General features: G+C 33.4%; 1 protein-coding gene across 10 annotated transcripts in view; it reads left to right on the top strand.

The window, feature by feature from the left end:
• LOC143230423 (uncharacterized) overlaps positions 1–26,508 on the top strand; it is a 127,313-nt gene that overhangs the window by 87,128 nt on the left and 13,677 nt on the right. For all 10 annotated transcript variants that reach the window (XM_076463951.1, XM_076463953.1, XM_076463949.1 and 7 more), the window contains 9 exons: positions 5,591–5,730; positions 7,517–7,676; positions 8,629–8,729; positions 13,480–13,611; positions 17,362–17,453; positions 20,156–20,237; positions 20,715–20,777; positions 20,903–20,999; positions 21,614–21,694. In XM_076463951.1, the coding sequence (XP_076320066.1) occupies positions 5,591–5,730; positions 7,517–7,676; positions 8,629–8,729; positions 13,480–13,611; positions 17,362–17,453; positions 20,156–20,237; positions 20,715–20,777; positions 20,903–20,999; positions 21,614–21,694 (948 nt within the window). The remainder of the gene's footprint in view (positions 1–5,590; positions 5,731–7,516; positions 7,677–8,628; positions 8,730–13,479; positions 13,612–17,361; positions 17,454–20,155; positions 20,238–20,714; positions 20,778–20,902; positions 21,000–21,613; positions 21,695–26,508) is intronic.

Below are 26,508 nucleotides of genomic sequence, written 5' to 3' on the forward strand. Positions count from 1 at the left end.
ATTCATCAAACAAATTCAAAGTTTTACTTAAAGGACACTGGTCAGAAAATCTTTTTTTGTTGTTAATTAAATTATCTATGCCAGAAATAAACGTTTTTGTTTATTCTAAATTCTGTGAAAACCACACGGAAGCTTTTCAAATATCTAAGAAAACAGGAATGGTTTTATTTTCGATTGTACATATATTTCTTGTTCCAAAACGAATTTCACATGCTGTGACGTCACAGTTGTGGTAGACGTTCAATTTAGTACAGTATCTGATATTAAAGCGTCAGTGTTATGCACAATAAATAAATATCAGAGTTATTTACAAATGATAAAAGTGTTTTTGTATTTTCTTAACGTCGTCAAAATATCTTATTACGTTGCATACGAATGAAATGGTTATTCCAGACATGCAAAAAATATATTATGATTTAGTTTTTCAACAGATATACCGAGATTTAAATCATGGGTACATTACTCTAAAATGAAATATTTTATGCTTGCCTCGCTTGTCTAGCCTCGTGCATGTGTATATAATAACAGTGATAAAAACAACCATAAATAGAAACATTTTGATTTTTGGTTTGTTGTTATCAATGGAACTGTTTCCTTTCACGAATTCATAGTTTGAGACAGTCCACTGTGATTCCCACATGCTCTGTAATGCACTGCAAATCAGCATCTGACATTGGTAATTGATCGCAATCAGACCATTTTATTACATAGCGCCCAACAACCACTTGCCATCCATGTTTAGTTGGGTCTATGATTGCAATTTTCCATTAGCACTCACATTATTTGCGTATAGGAGTTTCAGGTGCTGTGTAGATTTGAAAGGTGGAATAGTTCCGGCATCTAATTCCTTTATTTTCTCAAAAGGTGAGTTTAGCTCTTTTTGTTATGGGAGGGGTCTGCAGTTACTTGCGAATTCCTACGATGTCACAATGGTGCACTCTTACAATTTCCTAGAGATATACTCCTTATCCTGTCTCTGGCGTAACAGTCTGACACTGTTTTGTTTGTTTCATTGATTGTACCTCAAATAAAAATTAACTTAGGTATTTTTTCCCGAAATCGATTGAAATCATTATGTTATACATCAAGAGGTATTTTCTTTTAATTTGTTTTCACAGGATTATTCATGTCTTCTTGTGTTTTTTTTAACCTTCTTAGATCTTTCTGACACAAGTAAACTTCATTTTGATAGCAGATGCTTTGTGTATCATTAAGCATTCAAAAACCAGATATAGGAACCTGTTTTCATAAACTTTGTCTCATGCAAAAACCAGTGCTAAGGCGTGGGATAGTATTCATTCCAACTGGTAAATGGCTGCCTTTCTGCAAGATGTTCACAGCTATATCTGTCTCTATTCCTTCCGTATTGTAGTAACACATAACATTCGAAATGGTTCACAATCTTTTACACTTTCTTAGACGCTGTTAGACTTATGATATCCATGTCCAGAAAAAATTTTCTGCAGGTTTAATCCTACCATTTGTTGTCTTGTACGAATTATCTTACAACAATTAATTGTAATTAACTCTGCTCTGTCACTACTCTCATCAAGTTTATCTGACCCAGTATATAACACGTTGTTAAAAAGAACTCTTCGGAAGTTTTTATTTGTCCTTCTAGTTATTGTCCAACTGTTATTGGGTCAAGTAGCTTGGTGTAGTTCAGTTCCATGTTCTTTGCTCTAAGTTGAAGAGCTGTTTCAGCAATTACATTGTTTTGAGTTTCACAAAAAGCCGATGAGGATTCGATACTATTTTTCTTGCTTTTCATGTTATTCTTAATCTGTCTTACAAAAAGATATTTTATTTTCTGTAGTAAACAATTTTGGCTTCATGTTACAGATGCTTTTGGCTTTACTGATAGAAGAATTCTAAACATTTGCTTGATGACAGAGAATTTCAAAACCATCTTCTTTTTCACGATTTCTTCTTTAATAAAAGGCGGCAGATTTTTCATTACCACTGTTTAATATTACAGTGGCTGATTCTTAGATCACAGATAATCTTCTTTATATAAGGATCGAGTACGACATCCTTCACGGTATTTTACCTCTTCTGCAATGAAACAAGTGCTGTCGTATTTCATAATGACATCATGTTTAAGTTGCCTAACAGCATATTTGATCTTTTTTGCAGATGCGAATGTTGCGCAGTTGGTAAAACTTTCACATTTTATACCTATCTATGCTCGTTCACAATTGCACTTTGGGCCGAAAATTCTTAAATTTGTCACTGGAGCTAGCGTGTCTTTTGACTGTCTGGTTTGACTTTTTATTTTATATGTGCTAGTACCTTCCTGTTGATCGTTGGTAGGTAAGCAACTTGTTACATTGATAGCTGTAACAGTGCTACAGCAACTTTTGTGATAGCCATCATGAGGAATATGGCTATTTGGGAAGTACACTGGTGTACTATGATACTTGCTCATACTTTAGAAGTTCTGCTGCATTTCGAAGTAGGCTCCACTACTACAAAACAGAATAATTTTTACTAAAACATTTTCACCATATTTATTAAATAAATGTTTGCACATAAACTAAAAACATAATGCCATGTTGCACAGTTATTCAAACTAATGTGAAATAACACCCAAAGGTGTTATATTATGCTTATACAATGCAATAGAAATAAGATTTGGGGGTTAAAAATAAGCCATTACTCATAATAATTGATTCAATACAAGAATATTTACAACTGTAACACCATTTCTTTCATAAAATACAAATAATTTTCGCTTTTACTTTTTGCAAATATATTTCTGTGATAATATTAAAACAGTTTAGAATACAAACGCACGAATTGTTTGTTTGTTATGAATTTTGCGCAAAGCTACTCGAGGGCTATCTGCACTAGCTGTACCTAATTTAGCAGTGTAAGACTAGAGGGAAGGCAGCTAATCATCACCACCTACCGACAACTCTTGGGCTACTCTTTTACCAACGAATAGTGAGATTGACCGTAACATTATAAAATCTCTACGGATGAAAGGGCGAACATGTTTGATGCGACCGGGATTCGAACCCGCGACCCTCAGATTACTAGTCGAACGCCTTAACCTACTTGGCCATACCAGGCCCGCAAGAAGTGAAAAACTGCTTTTGGAGCCAAAAATTGTCATAGCTCAAAAGTGTCAAATTTTCGCATGACTTTTGTTATTATTCCCAAAAATGTTAGACTTAATTTCCTACGAAAATGCGAGTTAAATGCTTAGCTGGAAATATTTTATAGTTTTCATAGTCACACCTAGAAAGAAAAAAAAAATATATATATATATTATATACCAGATGGAATACCCTTCCCATGGACGATAGCTATGTAAATTCATGATTAAGGGAGAGTTTTCCTTGGGACATGAAAAGTTGCTTTCCTAACATGTAATAGTTAAAACTACCCTGCAAAGTTGTTACATGAAAATACAATAGACAGTACTACTATATTTATATAGATAAATTTATTATATTCATGCATCTGTGATAAAATTAGCAAAAATGTTTATAGATAGGATTATTTTTGAATATTACAACTTGATGAACACTTCAACAAAATTTAAGCTATTTCGTTTAATTTTGGAGTTCAACATGCTTTAAACTATTCTTTGGATTTTAGCTTCATAAATTATACAAGAATTAGGTGATATTATTTGTTGTTTGCAAACCACGGGATGATAAGAATCGATTTCAATAATATACTATTCAAAACAAGAAACGCAAAAGGGATGTTTTTGTTATTTGAAAGAGAAATACATGTAATAACGTTACAAGCTCAGAGTATGTGATGTTACACGTGTTAAGGCACTAATTGTCAGACCAAAATGACAATAAAAGTTGTGCACATTGAAAACGGAGGAAAACAACGGATTTTTCGCCAAAACGCATATGTGTCCAATAAATTTGTTTGAGAGATCTGCATGTTCTGCAAGTGCAACATGTGCAAAATCCCGGGTTCTCGGTTTCCATAGCTCAGTGTTAAGCCACCGACACGCAATACAGTTACGCCAAGACTGACTGAAGCACAACACAACAACGCCATTGGTCGCTTGGAAGCACGCGAATCTCGATCAGATGTTGCCAGAGCTGTGAATGTTTACCCAAGCACCATCACAAGGCTATGGAATCGTCACCAACAACATGGATCAACTCGTGACCGTCCACGATCTGGCAGACCTCGTGTGACCACGCACGCACAAGATCGCTACATTCGGTTACGTCACCTTCGGGATAGGACCACCACTGCGACGTCTACTGCCTCAACCATACCAGGGCTGCGTAGGATTTCCGATCAGACGGTACGCAATCGTCGACGAGATTCTTAGGCCCCATGTGCAACCCATCATGGTGAACGTCAACGACGTTTTTTAACATGACAGCGCCCGTTCTCACATAGCTCGACTCACCACTGTCTTCTTGAGACACCACAACATCAACGTTCTTCCCTGGCCCTCCAGATCATCAGATTTAAACCCCATCGAACATCTTTGGGACGAGTTGGACCGACGTTTGCGAAGGCGACAACCTCAACCGCAGACTCTACCTCAGCTTGCAGCAGCTTTGCAGGCTGAGTGGACAGCCATTCCACAGAATGTGATTCGTTATCTCATCGCTTCCATGGGCAGGAGATGCCAAGCAGTTATTGATGCTCACGGGGGGCATACTTGTTATTGACGTTGAGTGACGTTAAACGCCAACTAGTGAGCGTAGACTTCGCCTTTGCAGACTTTGGATGTTCAGCAGTGAATGTGCAAAGTTTCACACGTGTCATACAGAACTATCCGGAATAAACTTGTTAACAATATGTCTCAAATTTTGCCATTTGCGTTTCTTTTTTTGAAGAGTATACTTTTGATGACTATATGTAGAAAATACTATAATTCACAAAATAAATAATGACAGATTTTTAGGTTGCACATCATGGTTGTGATCTGAGTCTTTTCCTTTGCTTCGTTCTCGGACAGATCAGAGATTTCTTCAGTCTCACGTTCTATGTTTACATTTTTCGGCAAGAATCAAACTGGTATGGTTAATGTTGTTTATTAGTGTATATATGTGGTCGTCACTGGTGTATTTTAAATCGATGTTCCGATACTGACTGATGATAAACTGCTTTGTTATTTTATTTCATAACTGTGACGTCACAAGTAAATTCATCATAACATCGTTAAATTTCGGTAAAATTAAATAAAGGTTCATTACTAAAAGCCTATTATAAGTGCACTGTACAAGTAGTTTTATTCTTTTTGACGTGTTCCCCCGCTAGTACAGCGGTATGTCTCCGGATTTACAACGCAAAAATCAGGGGTTCGATTACTCTCGGTGGGCTGAGCAGATAGCCTGATGTGGCTTTGTTATAAGAAAAACAAACAAACTTTTTGACATCAAATTAATAGAAAAAATGACGTTATATACAAATTAATAGAAAAAATGACGTTATATACATATGTGTGTGTTTTTGTAATCTATATCCTTGAAGAAGGTACAACAGGGCTTATATTTGGGATTAGCTTCTCTGAGGATTTCTGAATTCGTTTAGGTCTAGATTTTTTTCACTTTAATTTTAACTGTGAAAGTTTCAACTTTATTCTTTGTAATTATAGGTCTGAATTTAGATACGAAAAAACCTCACCTATTTGGAAGGTTTAAAACATTACAACTACCAAAACGTCGTCATCCAATACTGATGCCAGATATCCATCATCATCCTGGTATTGACGATTTCTTCAATGGAATAGTGCAAGTACGAAATATTTGAGTCATTCCATGAAAAGTAACAGTGTAATCAAATCAAGTACAAATTCTTTCTAAAATAAAAAGACACTTTCTATAAGTTAGTATGAATAATTTCCATAATAAATAACACTGTAATCGCTGTCATTAAAATGAGTATAATTATCAAAGAAATTTATAAAACTGTGGATTTACTTTCGTGAAATTATGGGTAATGAATTTCTCGAATCCATTTTTGGTTTTTCACGAGAAAATAGTACCATTTGTAAGTATCTATATGTGTATAATAATGAGTTTAGCACTGTATTAAAACGTGATATTAGAGCAGCATTGAATATCAAAGTCACCCCAATATTTTAAAAGTTAGCTTCAGAAACGTTGATTTTTTTAAAGAATAAAATACATGCTTCTTTATGGCTTACGGTTATTGGCACATGAAGTAATAATAAAGTGTTTGTAGATGTTAAATCTAAGTATAAATATGTAATAATTCAGCAAATAGGATTTAAAAGTGTGATAAAGCATTGAACATTGTATAAAAAGTAGTATACTCATTCTACAAGCCTATTTTTATCGTTGTATGTAGGAATGAGAAACAGTTTTGATATAAATATTTAACACGCACTTACAGTGTAGGTATGCTTTCTTTTTCTTAGCCAAACTACATATGCAGATATCTGTAACATTTGATGTCATGTGCACGTCTTAAATTAAATTATTTTTTCCATGTTGCAGTCTTCTATTTATTATGTTATGTATTATAATTTGAAATAGCCTGAAATTTTAATTTTGAAGTTAATTGAATGTCGATATACATCATATCTATGATATTTGCCAAAAGATTGATACACACACTTTTCTTTCTTAACGCAAATATATTTTAATATACAAACAACGGTACAATTTATACTAACGATTATTAAAAATAGTTATTACAAATTTATGTATTAAAGTTTTACAAGCAATACCGAGTATTCTGTCTGGTCTGGAACTGAATATTTTATCGATGGTTCACGATGAGCGAATTAATTCTATGTTGATACACAGCTACACTTCATTTGACTGGAAACCAGTTACTTCTTCATACGCGAGTTTTTTCCCGACGAAAATGTTTAATGTCCTCGTAGAAAACTAACGTCCGAGGTTCATTCATTGATGTTAAACGATTTGTACTTTTCGAAATCTATAAACGTTCCTGGTAAAATATATGTAGTTGTTTTTTTTATTAACAAGCGCTTATCACAGTTATATCTTCCGAGGCTTATAGTATACTAACTGTAGCAAACGAACAATATTGAACCGTTTCTCTCCGAGTCGATTTATAAACTTAAAGACGAGGTTCTCGAAAGTTTAGTTAGCAATAATACTGGAAATCACTACTAGTGTTTTACACATACTCATCGCACATTGCTGATTCTTACACTCGAGAACTTTCTACAAATATAGTAAATAGTCGATAATTTCGTAACACACATTTAACAATATCAGTTTCATGTATTTAACTAAAACAAAAATTAATATTAAAATAAATATACGCTACTGAATACGTTATACGACTAACTAAAATTAACTTCAAATTACATCTTTTGTTCGACAAATATCAAATAAAACTTATCTTAATATGTAAACAAGTGATTTATTAAGTTGAAAACTGAAAAGTATTTAAAAAGTTAAATAGTCTAACTTAGTTTAAGATATAAAGTTTTGAATATTTGTTAGTTTTTGTAAATATATAGGATTTAATACTATCAGGCTTTCAACAATGTTCTGACAATCAATTTCTTTTCCTCTCCAAGAGTATTCTTGCAAGTTGCCACCAATGGGCATTCAACACTTTTACGCTAGACACGGCTACAGGGGGGCACTCGTTGTCAATATTATTGGTTCACTTATTCCACCAATATGGACTTATCAAGGAGTTTCATCTGGATGTTTTGAAAGTGTGTAAATGTTTCAGTAAGTACAAATTCTATCTGTTAATCTAAATATCCGTTCTTTCATCTGTCTATATACCTAAATACTTTTCTATAATTTCCTATACTTGCGAAACACAAGAACAAAGCGATAACAATGTTCCTTAATAGGAATTGAATTTTTTGCCTAAAAATAGAAATATATATGTATGTATACAGAGTAGAAATAGTATTATACAGGATGTCCGAAAACGAAGATACAAAAAATAAAGTTGAATAACTTTGTTGTTATTTTAAATAACAATAAAAATTGAATACAAATACAAGTGTCAGACGTGTAAGTTTTGTTTTGTTTCTTTGATGAATAAACTGTTACTGATAATTCTTATCTACAATATTTCTTTTTTCTACAAGCCCGAGAAACTCCTGGCTTGTTACAAAGAGCTATCTTCCAACAGGATGGAGCACCACTCCACTTTGCTCGAATTGTTAAATTGTTTTAAACCAAACCTTTTCCATAGTCCTCTCATTCCTCGATTTAACCCATTTAGATTTTGATATTTGGAGCTTTTTTGAAACCAAAAGTCTACCAAAACAAATCACAAGACCTTGAAGATCTGAAACATCAGATTCGTGATGTTATCTTGCCATCCCTACTGATGTGTTGGAAAGTGTTTTCTCAGAACTTGAACGCAGAATTAGACCAGTTATAGCAAATTATGGAAGGCATATAGAAGTCCATTAATTATTAAAACTAAAACTTACAAACTATTTATATTAAATTTTTGTTGTTACCTCAAATAACAATAGCATTATTCAGCTTTATTTTGGGCATATTCTTTTTCGGACACCCTGTATATTGTGTTTAAATACATAAATACTTATTATCACAAGAGTATACCTTAAATGCAAATACAATTTCTACAGATTTCTTATTAGATGATTAAGAGAAACATTCGAAGATTTTAAACTGACAAAATAATCTTTATCTCTAGACCTTATCGAGCTGGGTTACCATGGTGATAATCCCTACCACAATGCAGTACACGCGGCAGACGTAGTACAAGCTATGCATTGCTTTCTTCAAGAAAACGCAGTAAGTATTGTGTGTTAACAGAAAATAAGTAAATAGTCCTATGACAATGGAAAACAGTATGCGATACTTTCTTAAAGATATCATTGAAAGCATAGTGCTATAAATGGAGCTATTAAATAGATCAGTAAGTACAAAAATAACTCATTGTTTTCTACAAGAGTAAGTATTTTGTTAACGTAATGTTTTATAATTAGTTCAATGAGTATGCAGTTAATACAAGATATGGATTGTTTTGTTCAAATAAATACCATTGATAGTCGTTTATTAAAATACGAAATAACCCGATGAATAGATATATAAAGTTTTTTTCAAGAAAACTGTAAATATTGTGTTAAAAGTAGATATTAAATTGTGTGATTCAATGTGTAACACAGTCTATGAAATTCTTTCATCAAGGAAATAACGTTGATATTGTGTTAGCAGTAGTTAATATTCAGACGACTAAGTGTGTAAGCAAACAACGGATCACTTTATCCAAGAATCCTCTGTAAGTAACTTCACGTTAGCTTCACGATGTCAAGAAAGCAAGTAAGCTCAAGAAGTATTGATATAAAATGATAAAAATCCTATAACCTGAATGCTTTTGAAAGTGCTCTAGTTTTGAAGATTTTATCATTTCATATTATGTTAACAACAAGTAGTTAATAATCTAAATACTATAATCAAATAATACTTCGCTTTCTTCGAGGAAACATGTCAAGTTGTGATAATAATTAATAGTCAGTAGGGTGTGTAATACATGATCTGTATTGATTTCTCTCAAGAACAAAAAGATGTTAACCATAGGTATTACCTAGTTAAGTGTGTAACACAAAATTAGTAGGTGTTTTGCACAACCAAAAATGGAAAGTTTAAACATTATGTTATTCAAGAAACATCTGAATTATAGGTTGACAATAGACTGTAAATGGTCTGATAAGCGAGCAAAACAAACTTGGCATGTTTCCTTGAATAGATCATATCTTTGATTTCCTCAAGGAAATACAACGACTGTTGTGTTAACAATAGATACTGAATAGCCACAACATTGTTTAAATCTTCTTTGCATTATTTTTTCCAGTTAGTACATCAAGTATTGTTTTAACAACAGATACAACCTAATCCAAGAATTGTATAATTCAAGTTTTGCTTTATTTTTCTCCAGGTAGCACAATTGGCATTATGATGATAATAGATACTATCTAATATGAGAATTGTGTAACAAAGCTTTGCTTTGTTTTCTTCTAGGTAATACAGCAAGTATTGTGTTCACGATAGATACTATTTAATCCTATAATTCTGTAACTCCAATTTTCTTCCAGGTAACTCAACAAATATTGTGTTGACAAAAGCTAATAAGAAGTCCGAGAATTGTGTAACTCAAATTTTTCTTTGTTTCTTTCTAGGTAACATAACCAATATTGTATTGACAATAGATACTATCTAAACCGAGAATCGTGTAACTAAAGTTTTTCTTTGTTTCCTTCCAGGTAACACAGCAAGTATTATATTGCTAACAGATACTATCTAATCCGAGAAGTGTGTTACCGCACAAAATAGAGTTTACTTACATCATAAGAACACTGGAAGTATTTTGTTAACTGTTGTTGATAAATAATACAATAAGAGTAACACAAGTTATGTTTGCTTTCATTAGAAAAACATCCTAATTATTACATTAGTAGTAAATAATACGTATATGTATATACATTTCTACAAGTAACACAATAAGAAAGCAAAAATAACGTATTAATGATAGATTCTCAATAGATGTGTGATTGTTTAAAGCAAGCTGTGATTTTGTCTCTTCAGAATAACATTGGGAATAATATGGTAGGAACAGAGAGTAAATAATTCGATAAATATGCTGCACAGGTCATAGTCATTGTTTTAGTTCAAAAAGTACTTCTAGTTACTTAAGTGGCTAAGACACTTGACTCTCAATCTGCGAGTCACGGGTTTGAATCCCGTCAGTAAACATACCATTTCATGGCTAGAAATGTTATAATAAGACAGTCGTTTGCTAGTTGCTAGTAAAGAAGTAGCCGAGGAGTTGACGATGGGTATTACTGACTAGCCAGCGTTCCCTTTAGACTATCACTTACAAAAATTAGAGACGGATATCCTATACATTCCTCGAGCAGCTTTGCATGATCTTCAACAAGCAAATATTCTAATTTGTCTATTAATGGTATCTAATAAGTTGGCCCATAGATATATAACAAAATGTATACTCTTTCTGTCTTTCCTAGAATACATCTCAAGTAGTTGGCCAACAATAGATATTAAATAATTTAATGAATAAGTAACAAATGTTGTGTATTTTGATTTTAGGCAAAAATATTAAAACGTGTGTTGCATGCTAACACTAAATGGCACGATTGTTTTGTAAAATAATGAATTGATTTCTTTAGATAAGCTCCGTAGATATTGTGTTAATGGTAGAAATATTCAGCCCATTTATTGAGTAACACAAACTATTTTTTACTATATTTTAATAAATTAAACCTTATGTATATGTGGTAAAAGTATTTTTTTGTCTGAGGAAACTGTATTAAAAGTTGATAGTGAAACATCGGACGAACGTATAACTAAGGTTATGGTTTCTTCAAAAAATCACAGTAAGTATTACATTAATGGTATTTGTGTGAGTGGTAAATTTGATTCTAAGCATAACCAAATTGTGGTCAATCTTATCATTTTAATATGGTTAGGTTAAAATAAGTCTTTAGAACTAAAACGCTAATAGCTTATTATATTAGTCTTCATAGAAATTAGATATTTAACTGGAAAACTTATTTTACAACGTATGTTTTACAAAGAACTTTAAAATTTTGTTAAAAAGTGGTTATTCTGTCTTAAATGCACTTTGATTTCTCATTTTTAAACACATTTTTGTAACTGTTTGTTGAGGTATTGATGTTTATTATGTAATAAATTATGACATTTGAATGTTTAAAGTATCAAATGTCGTTGTTCAAATAAGCCTTTGATAAAGACACATAATGAAACGTTTGATAATAAAGTCTCATTTTATTGAGCTGTAAGGTCGTAAATCGTTTTTCAACTTGTCGAAAACACTTCATTTGTTTGCATACTTGTTCGAAAAATATAAAAGTGTCATATTTTGCGTTTGGGCGAAATAGGATAGTTCACTGTTAAATGAAATTGAAAATTTGTTGTTAATTATACCCAGAAAGATAATAATTAAACTTAGTGTTGTAGCTCACTGTAAAAATAATGAACATGATAATGCTTATGCGAATGAGAGTTAAGTGCCGCGTTGTTGTTTATGGGGTTGACTTTCGGGTGTGTGTGTGAGAACCGAGGGTCTTCACATTCAGGTAACATTTTAGGTTTAAGCTTTTAGGTTTTGCTCTTGAGTAAGTATTAGATGAAGTTAATAAACTTTTCCGTTGTTAAAAGTGAAGATTGATTTGCCAGACTTGCGATTAGATGAGGGACATGTTAAAGTTAAACAGGTTGACACTTAGCTTAATGCTATCTTTATACGTATATGTCAGGTGTTAATTTATGATAGGGGATTTAGGGCAGATGCACAGTTAAATGTCACATTTTAATTTCTAAATGAGGTTGTATTGGGATCAAGTTGTTGCACCTTATACCTCATACTAACACTGAGAATAATTTAATTACTCTGAAATCGAGATATAAATTAGGTAGGAGTTTATAAGGGTCACAATTATGAAAGTGTAAAGTTGAAAACTCCATGCTTGTCAGTCTAACAGGAGCCAATAAGCGTTACACTTACGTAAAGTTGCAGTTGGTATATTCGGTATTTAGGTAAATGTTACGTTGAAATTGCTAGGCTACACTCACATTTAAGTGTTGGGCTGGACTTGGTAGATTCTACTCTCATCTAAGCGTTGTGTCAGAGATTATAGCTTTCATAATCACGTGTTACACTGATTCGGCAATGATATAAATATCACTTGGGAATTTTAAGGCAAACATAGATTCACATGTGAAGTTCAAAGCTCAGCTGCTACATACAAGTAAGTATTAGGTTAGATTTCGTGTCTGTGTCACTAATTTTAGTGCTAAGATGAATATGACGAATATCACACTTTAATGCTCAAAATGGCAGCTTTTGGTTCAAATATCTTATTTTCAAAATAATAGATTGGCATAATAAATATGCAAGCTATGACATAATTATATGCCATTAAAGGAAAAGTGGAGGGAAAATAAAGGTTTATTTGTTAAAAGCATGTAATCCGAGGGTCGCGGGTTCGAATTCCCGTCACACTAAACATGCTTGCCTTTCAGCCGTGGGAGCGTTATAATGTGACGGTCAACCCCACTATTCGTTGGTAAAAGAGTAGCCCAAGAGTTGGGAGTGGGTGGTGATGACTAGTGCCTTCCATCTAGTCTTACATTGCTAAATTAGGGACGGCTAGCGCAGATAGCCCTTGAGTAGCTTTGCGCGAAAAACAAAAATAAATAAGTTACAAGCATTTATTAATTTTCTCTGTAACGTAAATTACATTGTCTAATCTTTCATTTCAAACTATGTATAAAATATAGCTGGAACTTCGGATTATAGGACAAAAATATCCATACTCATACTCGATTCTACAACTATAAAATTTGTATCCGAAAATTGTTTTGAAAATTAAAATTAATTCTTAGTAAAGTTTCCTATCTGTCATCATTTATTAGTCACTACATATTTTTTAATTATCTATCATACCTTAGATTTGTTTAAAATATTTAACTAATATTACTTTTTCTTCTTTTTTTTCTGTAGATTGTACAGCAATTAAGCCCGTTAGAAATTATGGCGTCTTTGTTGGGAGCTGTGTGTCACGACATAGATCATCCTGGAGTTAGCCAACCGTTTCTCATAGCTACTTCCAATCATCTAGCTGCTCTGTATAAGGTAGGACGAAAACTGTGATGGTGTTATATATATATAACGAGGTATTCCTACAATTCATTAAAATTCAATTAACATATGATATGTGTCGAATATATGCATAGAAGCACTTTCCAAGCTTAATCATAATTTTAGTTTTATTAAAAGATAGATATAAACATTTTCGCGAAAAGTAAATAAATTTGTACATCTGAGAAACAATAATCTGTGATGACGAGAAAACCCACCCGTAGAGAAAATTATATATTTAAAAACGGCTGGTATGTATAGAGAAGGCACTAGTAGAGGAGCGAACAACGTGATCCTGACGATGGCCGAAGAAGATCAAAACGTTGTTCGCTCCTTCACTTCTCTACCCGTTTGTAGATATTCACGTAAATATTTTTCGCATTTCAGTTACATATAATAGTATATTTTGAAGATATACACATATAACACTTTCAGAACTATATTAAAATACATATAATAGCGCAAATAAACGTTTGTCTTAAGGATGGTGGTTTACGAGGACGTTGGCATCGAAGAACATGCGTATTTTACTCCCGCCCTTCAATATTTGGAGAAAATACTGGTTGAAAGGTATATGAAAATGAAACATAATAATTTTCAAAAGCGCAGTAAATGTACAGAGGTCCACTAGAATTACGATGGATGACTTGATGATCATACGAAAAAAAAGTGGGTTACTCTGATTACATTTTTTTCGGTTTACAGTTTTCATGTAATTAACCAAATGTTTTAGGTGTGGCTAGAAGTTTAGTTCATTTTAGCTTGTGAGTTTTCAAATATCGGTGTTTATTAGGAGTATCGCCTAGTTTCAATGTATTTATCTTTTCTATATAACCATAGCATTCACTTTATTTTTTGATGACATTGTGCCAGAGTAGCTTGGAGCGTAGATTTATAGTCTTTCACTGTTTTAAAGGCTTTTCTGAAAGAATTATTCTAATTCCATGGACAACTGTGAAGATTAGCTTCCTCAAGAAGTTATTTATTGTGGTTTACATCTTATCATTCAACCAATCAACAATTCAGTGTCGTCATAGGAAAGTTTACATATCTATGATAAAGCATTAATTACCACTGCAAGTAGTAATTGAAAATACACACAATTGACACAGTTGACAAAATACACAAGTCGTTTCCGACACTTAAAATACACAAAAGCAGCTTACATACATGGAGACACGTATATACGCTTTAATTATAGATAACATGTAAATATTTTAGAACTCATATAAAATATACACAGGAAACAGTTCAAGAACACATTTACAAATCAATACAGTTAACATGCGTCCAAAGATTTACATATAAACAATTAAAAGAATCAAAATATATATATGTATATGATACATATTACAAACTTTTATCTATCTTCCCTTTAATCTATATTAAAAATCGTAAAAGGCTAGTTTAGGTAGCTCTTCTGTAATTTCGCGAGAATATCCAAAACAAATAAACCACTTAAAACCTTCAATATACTGAGTAAAACACAACTTTCAAGACATCATTAAAATGTATACAATCAACGTACTTATGAAGATAGAAATAAGAACATTTCATAAACTTATATAAATAATAAAATCGACTATCTTATTAAAGTACACACACACACATGTATGTTTATATATGCTTTGAGCAATTTCAAAATCAGTATAGCTATCAAGATAGATAGATACCATAACATTTACACTTATTTTATGGTACACACGTAAGCACCTTAAGAATGAGTACACTGAAATACACATTATTATAAAATCTATGAAGATACATTTATAACGACTGTTGAACAAACTGAAAATATGAACAGTCTTTAAAGATACTGATAAAACACTCCAATGATTCATTTAAATATATATAATCAATATAACTTTTAAGATATAAATATAAATACTTAAGGATTTGTTTAACTTTATACATTGAGCAGTTGTATCGTATTGTACATATAAACACTTGTTAAATAAGTAGAATATTTTCACTTTTACATTCTTAATCTACGTAGAATAAGTCATAAATGAGGTTATATATACATATATAACTGTATTGGATAGAAAACTTATTTCTTCTTATATTTATTTTTTAAAGTTTTTGTCTATTTAATGATCTGTCATCATAATTGGAAGGCCTAAACAGTTCTGTGTTTTTGCGAGAGTGACGTAATTCTTGTTACGTTTTAAAAGTGCTAGCAATTTTTTTTCATGATAAATTCTCAAGCAAACATGTTACGATATTCTGCAGGTTTGAAACGACTTGTTATTGTGATATGTTTCTTTTTATCTGTGTTGTTGGTATATGGACCTTTTTAACAGGAAGTTATATCAATACTGACATGACGGTATTAGTGAATACATATTTTGTATTGGTGAAACTCTTCAAATAGGTATATATTGCAAGTAACTTGAGCCTAAATTGTTTGTTTAATAGTATTTGTTATTGAGTTTTACATTTTATTCTTCTCATGTGGAATTAGCAGTATATCACTACTACAATAAACTGTTTAGGTCAAGTTGTTTTTGGTTACCGACAAATTATTCATGACCTTTTCGGCAGGAAGTATCTCGGTTTATGTTAGAGTCATTTTGGCAGATAAATAACAGACAATACCCAGCATTCACTTGTCAGATTCTTTTTATAGACCTCTACGTGTTGGTTTTCTTTCAAGAGAGAAGCTTACGAACTTTGGCTCTGACATCTTACTTAGACAAGATTTTACGTAACGATGAAGTAACACGTAGACAGCGATACACTGATGTGTTTTGCAGAATTTCGTTACGTCCTCGAGGATTTCAGTGGTCACCATAGATTTCACTTTGCTCACTACCTCCTGCACTACGGACGAGGGGAACTGTTTGTTTTTGTTCTTCTCAGCATCCGATTCTGCTCCAACGTTGATATTATACTACTTAGTTTCCACGACTTGATAACGTGACGATGATTTTAGTAGAACGCATGTTGCGTTTTGCGATTCCATCTGGCATGCAGGTTGTACTACTAGGCTGGTACAGCAAGTATGAGCGATCTTGTCCACAATAATGCGGCGAGAGGGAGTGCATGTGTAAAACTGTTCTTATAAACACTAAATCAAGCTCCATATTTACACCACCAAACTTTACCTAGGATTATTTCTCTGAACTCTTTCAGGTTCGGGTAGACTATGAAATATTTAAAAATCTGAAGTCGGTTGCAAACGATTTAAAGAAGCTATGATAATCAAAGAATGTGTACTTGTTAGGTTGAACAAACATCACAAACATTACTGTCAATTCATGCTGAAGTCATTTAATGAAGTAGTTCTGATCGTTTCTATTTTTATTTAAGTAACTTTAAAGTACATATTTTTCAAATTCACAGATTATCATTCTACTATCTGTTTGAAAAGTTCTTGAATTTATTTCAGGTGACTTTCTTCTGCAGCTGAGTTCAAACATTTGCCTCTCAATGTGTTTCCAAATTGAACATGCATACACAAATTAGAAAGAAAAACACAAAACATGCTCTACATTAAAAGGCAAAGTTCACTATTTAATTCTGTCTTCTAACTCTGTATACTTATACATGAAAGAAAAAACTTGCTTTTTTGTTATAAAAATGTGTAAGACAAGAGACAACCGACAAATACTTGAAATTCATGTTTTTAAAAGTATATTAGATGAAGATTTATACAAAGATGATTGCATATATATATCATTATATGTATTGCTGACAAATGTATGTTTTATATAAACAAGAAGTATGTGTTATTCTTATCAGAATTTTTCAGTGTTGGAAAACCACCACTGGAGGTCAGCTATCTCATGTTTGAGGGAGACGGAGTTACTCAGTCACCTTTCCAGAGAAGTTCGGTAAGTTGCCTGTAAACAAAACTGAAAACAAATTCATTGTTACTAGTGAAGAATTAGGTTTAATATTGGCTATTTTCGATTACTAAAAATTTTATTGAAAGTATAGCTACTTAGATCTTTCTAAAAACTTTACTAGTTTATTTGTATTGTTAAATATATTTGTTATTATAATGTTTATCGTTAATACCTCCGAAATTGTATCGTAGTTTCTACTATGTATTGTGTGAGGCTTTAATATTTTCTTTCAATTCGTTTAAGAAACAAATTATGTTTTGTTAGACTGAAAAAAGTTACACGCTGACTTGCTTGAAAAATAAAATAATGTTCTTTGTAAATAAACTTGTTCATAAATGTGTAGAAAACTTGCTAGAAAATTGGGGAAAATGTTTGGGGAAGAAATTGAAAGTATTCAAGTTTTGCAAATAATAGGTTTCGTGGAAATAAAAACAAACATTTTGAATTGCTTACTTTTACCTACCTAAACTATAGATTCAAATATGCGTCATGTTCAGAGAAAGCTCTTGATATTTCGGTTTGGGGTGCCCGACTTTAAGACGTTAAGTGACGTTATAAGATGCGTGATTCTTTTCTCTCCACGGCTGTTTTTCTGCTTTTTTTTGTGCAATACTATGCTTCAAAAACATTATTGAAAAACAATGACTGGGTTAACGAGCACACTGCATGTTATTGTTATCAGACACACACACTCATATCCTACTGAGGCTGTACAGCAAACACAATCGTTTTACTTAAGTATATAAAATTTTTCTTTTCCGCTAAAATAATTATATACTGTGTGAACAAATATTTGTAAAATTATTTGTTTTAACCAGTCATGTCTTTGTGTATGTGTGTACGTATGTGGCTTGCATAACTCTAACAAAAGATAATTTCTATAAGTTCCGTAGAGTGACTGATTAACGCAAATTTTTTTTCTTAAACAATTAGACCAAAGCTAAGCTCAATATATATATATATCCATGCTGAGATAAACACATTTACACTCGATCTTTTAAAATAATTATTACAGAGTAGCAAAGGCTTGCGTGATCCAAGATTAACAATATGTTATAGGCGCTTGTTAAAACCCTTACAAATTTACAAAATTATAGCTTATAAATTTATAAACATTCTTGTTTTTCATTTTTCATTTTTCGTGAAGATTATTTTACTTGTAGCTAACATATTATAACTATACTGGTCACAGCAGTTTCTGACATCTTATTAGCTTGAACAATGTATTTTTTATTATTTTCAATTTTTCAAAATGTTTTAAAGGTCAAACTAGTTTGGAAAGGTTCAATTAAATTTTGCAGTCACAACTGAGCTTACTTTAGTCATACAACGTTAAGACTACTCTTTGTAGGTGTCCGTTTTCTTTTCTTCTTGATTGATATTTCGATGACTGTACACTTCGCCATCATCATTAAAGTTAATGAGAACAGTTCAATCGCATCAAATGTCCACTTCCCACAACTGGAATTAAATACAATGTATTATATAAAGACATGATCATCAACACTGTAGCGTGCACCGAAGCTTAGGACGAAGATTTTCTCTTTCACCCTGTTTTTATTTTAATTTTCCTTTGGTGAGACAGTGGTAAGTTTACAGACTTACAACGCTTGAACCCGGGACTCGACTCTCTGTGGTTGACACAGCATATAACCCAATGTGGCTTTCCTGTAAAACAAACAAACAAACAAAAATATATTTAATAAGAAGTTATTAACTGTCAGGTAGTTTGTAAACTGGAATACCTGAATATTGGTGATGAAATAAATAGTGACGAAAAAAACATGTAAATTAAATGAGAAACAACAAGGGAGAAAAACTTCGCTCTTATGTTTTCATATACGATTTGATTTGACTTACATTACGAATCTTCATTAGTATTTGAATACATGTTACCTGTTATAGTTACAAACAACTATATAATTAGCAATAATTTTTTTAAGAATCTTTAGAAAAACTATAACCACTAGCTACAACTGTAAGCAGAGCTAGATAACAAATAAAGTACAGAAAATGGAGATCTTTAAAATAAGATACTTCTAACATTAAATATAGTATTGAATATAGGCCTAAAACTCTTAACAATTTAACGAAACATCTGATTGCTTGAAAATTATAGAACGCTGGATGGTGCGTAGACGAGCATAGTAGCTGTTGATTATATCATTTGTTTCTCTGAAAGAGATCGAACACCTAATATTCGGAAATAGTTGATGTTGTTTTGAATTAAGCACAAAGCTACACAATGGGCTCTCTGTGCTCTGCCCACCATGGGTATCGAAACCCGCTTTTTAGAGTTGTAAGTCCGCAGACATGCTGCTGAGCCACTGGGGACCCGGATATGGTAGCTGTTATTTATTTCTCAAACACTTGTTTCCACACAAAAAAGGATCGAACACTGAACTCTGAAGTGATGAGCAGTACAACTGTTGAAAACCTTAGTAAGAACATGCACGAGCAGGATCAGACACTGGACCCTGTGAATGTGGATATAAAAGTTATTTTATTTTTTCTTTTAATTCGGGTCTGTGAGAAATCACTATGGGAACATTTGCTGTCTTCCTGTCGTTGGGACTTCGTCAAAATTTTTTAGTTAGTATATACCGTGAAAATTTTGCTGTTATATATTTGTATGTATATATATATATATATATATGATTCACCCAGTAAGTGGTTTCTTTTATCAGTGATGACGTGGAATGTCAAATTCGATCGTTAATTCTTGCTACAGACATAACTCGCCAGCAGGAGTTCTTGTCAAGATTTAAGGTGAATCTGTTGTTCATATTACTTGTATGGATTTCTATCTTTAGATAGTTAAATAAGTCTGTAACATTATCCATTAAGGTTGTGAAGTCAAAATACGGTCAAGCAAATCATTATGATGTTGATGCGCCTAACCTATTGAGTTTCTTTTCTAAGCTATATATTACCACTTATAAAACAATACTGTATACATTGCAGAGGAATTACTATACTGTAATCTGTCAATAGAGTTAAGCCTAAACGTTGCTTTGAATAGAGCCAAGAGCAACCTGACACACACGAGCTACTCAGATGAACATACTTTATCTGAAAGTTAATAATTACGGAAATACATTCTATAAAGTGCCGATTGTGTCTAGTTGAGATGAATTTTTCAAAGAATTAAATAAAATTAAAAATGAATATGTTCTTTTTACATTTTTCCAATTTTTTATACTCTTTCTTCTTAGCACATAATAAATATTTTCCCTTGAATTTCAGAGATACATTGCAGAAAATTCACTGGATTTATCGAAGAAAGAAATTAGGCATTTTATTCTACAGGTGAGCAGATTTTGATCAAAACCAACATATTTTAAACACTTAAAGTCATTTACAAACAATACAACTTTCAACCTGGTAGTTTTGCCTGTACAAGTTCTAGTTTATTTATTTTTTGTTCATTTCAGATAGGTTTGAAATGTGCTGACCTATGTAACCCTTGTCGTCCTTGGGATATAAGTCAACAGTGGAGCTATCAAGTTTGTAAGGAGTTTTACCGTCAAGGTAATCATCGTGTTTACAAAGTACATGCTTTCCAAGGATTAAGAATTATGTTACGTGTAACCTTTAAATAGCTCTTTTTAAAATTATTTTAAACTAAAACATGGTATATGTCGCGTTTTAATGCTTGTTTTCGTTAACTTTTATTTCCAAATGTCTGATATTTATTCTTATCATTTAGAAAAATTCTGAGGAGGTGAAAATTAAACAATGAATTGCATTTCTTTGTACTATCATATATAAGAATAACATTAAATTTGATGAACATAGAAGTAATGTGAAACATGATTTTCGTTTAACATTTAGTCAACAATCTTTATATTAAAAATGTAAAGAAGAAATGATATTACTTTTCTTTCAAAAATTTTTATCTATATTTTCTTATTTCCACGTAAACAATTTCGAATTTTAATTAGGGTATTTTTATTCATGTACGTGATTAATTGATTTTGTTTAAACTTAATGTAAAAAAAGGCATATAATGATTCGAGTATTAAATGTTTGCTTTTAAACACATATAACAAAGCTAAGTTAACTAATAAGCACAGAGTCTATATAAATCATAATTAATTAAGCCGACAAGTACAACCATCACTTGACATCAGGCTTTCCTACAGGTGATATAGAACGTGAGCTTAGTCTTCCCGTAACGCCCATGTGTGATCGCACAAGAACGTCTGTTGCGAGGATACAGGTTGGTGAGTATCTTGTATCACATGTTAATATAATATTTGTAAAGATAACAGTAAAAAACAGAGTTGCTTTGAATGTATATAGCCCAGAGAAGAAAGTGATGCTAGTTGGATTGTTATACAAACAGTAGAAATAAACCTGATGCTATTGTTTTTAATATTGAATAGTAAATGAATTTTGTCAGAACATAACTTAAGCTAAATAAAAATACGACGAAATTCACATATTACAATATTTACTTTTATCACCGTTTAGGCCTTAAAAGAGCTTTACTATCGTGAATAAGGCGAAAGTGGAAACATTGTGTAATATCTAACTAAGTTCATAATTTCTTTATTTTAAATTAAGCCTAAAACTTGTTTTCGGTATCATACAGAGGGCAATAAAAAGTGAAGCTAATATTATTATTATTATTCAGCTGGCAGTAAATAACCTGATTTTATTTGATTGTTATTTGTTGGGTATGAAACGGATTTTATTTTTGGAAAATTTACAGTAAAGAAGTGTTATTATATTTGTTATGTTTACTACAATAAAGAATCTTATATTATCTTGCTTGCAATATCACTGAGAGTGAGAATGTGACATGAATCCTAATCTTTGATAGATTGTTTAGGCAGAGTATTCGTGGTGAAACTTTCTAGAATGGACGGCAACTGCCTGTTGTGGAGACACAAGTGTAGAGGACGACGTTTCGAAAGTCTTCTGCCTTTCGTCTTCAGGTCAGTGTAAAAACAAACAACGAATGCTTCAGGGGGTTATTTTAGAGAGAGAGAAGTCTGAAGAATTCTCTTTCCAACTGGGGTGGTCAGGAACGTTGTGGTTCCCCTTTGTCCCCTTACGTGAGAGATTGTTGAAATTTTCATGGAAGTTTGTCTTTATTTGTTTTGCTGTCTTTAAGGTGTAGACGTAACGTGGGGTGTGTGAGATTGACACGAGAGAAGGGAAAACTTTACGAGGGCGGCGTAAGAGAAGTGAGCCTTATTCTGGCCCGCGGTCAGAATAACTTGGCGGCTGGCGAGTTGATTTAGAATTGACTATAACTCACTAAAACGGCTCTTTTCAGGACTAGGCAAGAATGTTACCTTGGCTGGGATCTACAGATCCAATGCCAGAGATTTTGCTGTGGTGGGAAATGGGAGCACTCCGAGAAAACCCACTTTTCAGGCCTGGGCGCCGAAAAATCTACCCAGACCGTGCCCGGAAGTAGCTGGGAAAAAGGAAAACTGATGGATTATGGCAGTGGAATACATGTAACTGGTTGTCTGGTGAATAGGAAAACTGCTAGCTGTGGTCTTGTGGATCAGGTAGGAACTTCAGGTGTGAACTCAAGTTCAAACAGAAAAACGTGGTCTTGGTGGTGAATCAACTGGCTGTTCTTCTTTAGTGAATTGTTCTTCGCTGGTCTGGGATGCTTTGTTTCTTCTTTTAATTTTGGTTTGTGCCATCCGAATGATGATAGTCTGTTTTTCTGCTTGAGCTGACGCGTCGATAGTTAAATTGTAAATGGTCTGAGTCTGGCTGGTAGTTGAATTCTGTGAAACTGGAACTGAGGTCTAGCATGATCTATCACTCTTCTTCCTTGGATTGTTAAATCTTGGCGTGTTGTTACCAGTGGGAGTTGTCGTCTTCGGGGTCGAGTTGCCTGTATCTGCATTCGTGTTCTTTCTTGCTGGTTCTGGACTTGGCGGTATTTCCGTAGTTTCCCGTTGAAAGTTGTTCGTTGATTGTCTATATTGTCTGGGCGCTTTGTTTGACCACGAGTTGTAGGGTCGGCAGTGCGGACGTTCAGCTCTAAAGTGAAAAATATGTTAGTAGCATCCGTCACGTAAAATGCAATCAGCACTTTATTTCGACGTTCTCACTTCATCTTCATGAAGTACGTAGGTAGATTGGTGTTTCTGGAGAAAATTCGATGTACATCATATACCTTTGCCTGGATTTGAAATTTTATGGCTAGTTTGGTTTCTTTTGGCTGTATGGTTGGGTCGACGCCCCTGAGGAAAACTGAGTAAAGACTGACAGAACTTTTAGCAGGGGAACAACTTACTTTAATTTCAGTGTTCCACAGCTGGCATAGATAAGCTTGGTCTGCGGTAGTGGCGGGCTGGATGAAAATTCCGCCCCGGCGTAGGATTCGGGTCCTGGAAGGTTCGATGGTTTGTAGCGGCGTGAGGTGCGACGGTAGACCGTCGACAATTACCGGCGATACTGGCGGTATAACTGGTATAATTGATCCTTTCGTTTTGAAAAGCATATTGGCAGAGATATAAGCACGTCTTACCTACTCTGTGACTAGCGTGGAACTCTGAACCCAGGTCAGTGTATAAACGCAAACGCAAACGAACGTGGCAGGGGTTTAGTTTAGAGAGAGAGAGATCTGAAGAATTCTCTTTCCAACTGGGGTGGTCAGGAACCTTGTGGTTCCTCTTCGTCCCCTCACATGAAAAATTGCTGAAATTTACATGTGGGTTTTCCCTTTATTTTATTTTGACTCTTTTAAGGTGAAGGAATGAGATTGGTCATAATACTGATGAGCGAGACAAAGGCTGCACCGGAGAGACCAGCCGGGCCAGAACCTAAAAAACAGATGTCAAAGTAAATATGAACGCGAACTTAAGACGACCCGTTTCAGGGCAGAGCAATAATGTTGCCTTGGCTGGGATCTAAAGATCCAATGCCTGAGATTTGGCTATGGGAGGGTGGGGGAAACAGGAGTGCCCGGATAAAACCCACTTTCACGGGACAGGCGCCGAAAGATTTACCTGTCCTGTGCCCGAGATCTGAAAAAGAAGTACATTATATTCATGAGGTTTAACTGTTATGTACTTTGTTGTGTGATTTGTGATTGCTGAAATATATTATACAGCGAAATATATTTTGTTGGTGCACTGGCTAATTTACATTGTAATGCAGTTAGTTTGTTTCTCTGTTCTGCTTTTAAATAATATTTGTATGACATTTCTGTGAGTCTGTTTCTAAGAATTGGTAAGTTACTGATTTGGTGTATATAATTTACGGGAGTGCATGATGGTAGTCTGTAAGCTGCTCTTAGTATTTTATTTTGTTGTACTTGGATTTTTTTGAAGTGTGTTATTTGACATCTTATATGTGACTTGACATCCATACTCTATTAACGGACGGATGTAAGCATCATATATTTGGATTAAGGTCCATGGTGAGAGTTTGAGTGTTTGCTAGTTAAAGTCATTAACTGTGAAATGCGGTCAGTGTATATAGGTGTTGTCGGTCTTTTATAGTGTCCTGGTGGATTGTGGTGAGCGTGTAATGATTGGTTGGATTATCACTGTTTCTTATTGGAGGAGAGATGACATTAGATTCAACCAGTGGCAGCCACAGTTTACTCACCTTTTTAGTGAAGGTTTAATACTGTTAATATAAAATGATTCTTTGATTTTTCTTGTCTTCCAGAATTTGTCTGTGTCGATTATTCTAGTTTTCTCTTAGTTTATTGTGTGTCCAGTTGACGTGGCGTGCTGCTCTGCAATGGTTGAATTTTGTGTTTTCATGAGTTTTGTACTATCTTTATGTTCTTTTATTATTGTCGCGAGTTTTCTTCCCGTTTCTCCAATGTACGTATCATTGCAGGAACACGGAACTTCATAGATGACGTTTTTCAGATTCTCTTTGGTAGGTCGCTGTTTGTTTTTTACCCGAATGGACCTCATAGTATTGTAGGATTTCCACTGGACATCTATGTTGAATTTCTTGGCTATGCATTTCAGTTTTTCAATGAAATGTTGCAAGTATGATAGGTAAATGGTGGTAACTTTCTGATCTTTTCTTTCTGTCGTGGCCTTCTTCAAGTCATTTTTGATGAAGAAGGAGGTGTAACCATTCTGTTTAAAACTCTCTACGATCTTTTGGCGTTCTGCTTCGATGGATGTCTTGTCGCAAACATTTTCTGCTCTCTAATTTAAGCATTATATTATACCACTTTTTATCGAGGTTGGATGATAGAACTGGAAGTGTATGTATCTCTTTGTGTGGGATCCCTGTATACAGTTGTGGTTATTTGTCTTGTTTGTTTGCTGATGAGTATGTCAAGAAACGGCAGACTGTTTTGTTCCTCTATTTCCATAGTGAAATGGATTCTTTTATTTACTACACTGGACACAGAAGAGACTGGGAGAAAACTAGAATCATCGACACAAATTCTGGAACACAAGAAAAATCAAAGAATCATTTTATATTAACACTATTAAACCTTCACTAAACAGAGATTCCGGATTAGAGGTGAGTAACCCATGGTTGCCATTAGTTGAATTTACAGGAAACCTCTCCTCCAATCAGAAACAGTAATAATCCAACCAATTATAATACACTCTCCTCAATCCAACAGGATACTGTAAAAGACTGACAACACCTACACACACAGACTGACCTGAAGATGAAAGGCAGAAGACTTTTGAAACGTCGTTCTCTACATTTGTGTCTCAACAACAGGCAATTGCTACCCATTCTACAAAATTTCATCATGAATCCTAATGTAATATAGTCTATTAAAAAAAAAACACGTTAATTTTAGAACTGCATGGTAATAGGAAAACTATATACTGTTATTATTATAAATCTTATGTTAAACACGTCTTGCTTTAATAACAGTAATAAGGTTGAAATTTGACAAGTGGAAGTTGACATGCTGCTATGACACATAAAGACGGAATTTGGAAAAAGGAAGAGGGGATGATGTCATCAAAAATGAATACATCATCATTCCAAAAATTGCCAGGTAGTTAGGGGGGGGAGCTCCTAGGTCACCATGAGAGCCAGCCATGATGTGTGATTACATAATAGT

Source organism: Tachypleus tridentatus, chromosome 10, assembly GCF_004210375.1.
Source record: "Tachypleus tridentatus isolate NWPU-2018 chromosome 10, ASM421037v1, whole genome shotgun sequence".
In the NCBI taxonomy this organism is placed as follows: domain Eukaryota; kingdom Metazoa; phylum Arthropoda; class Merostomata; order Xiphosura; family Limulidae; genus Tachypleus; species Tachypleus tridentatus.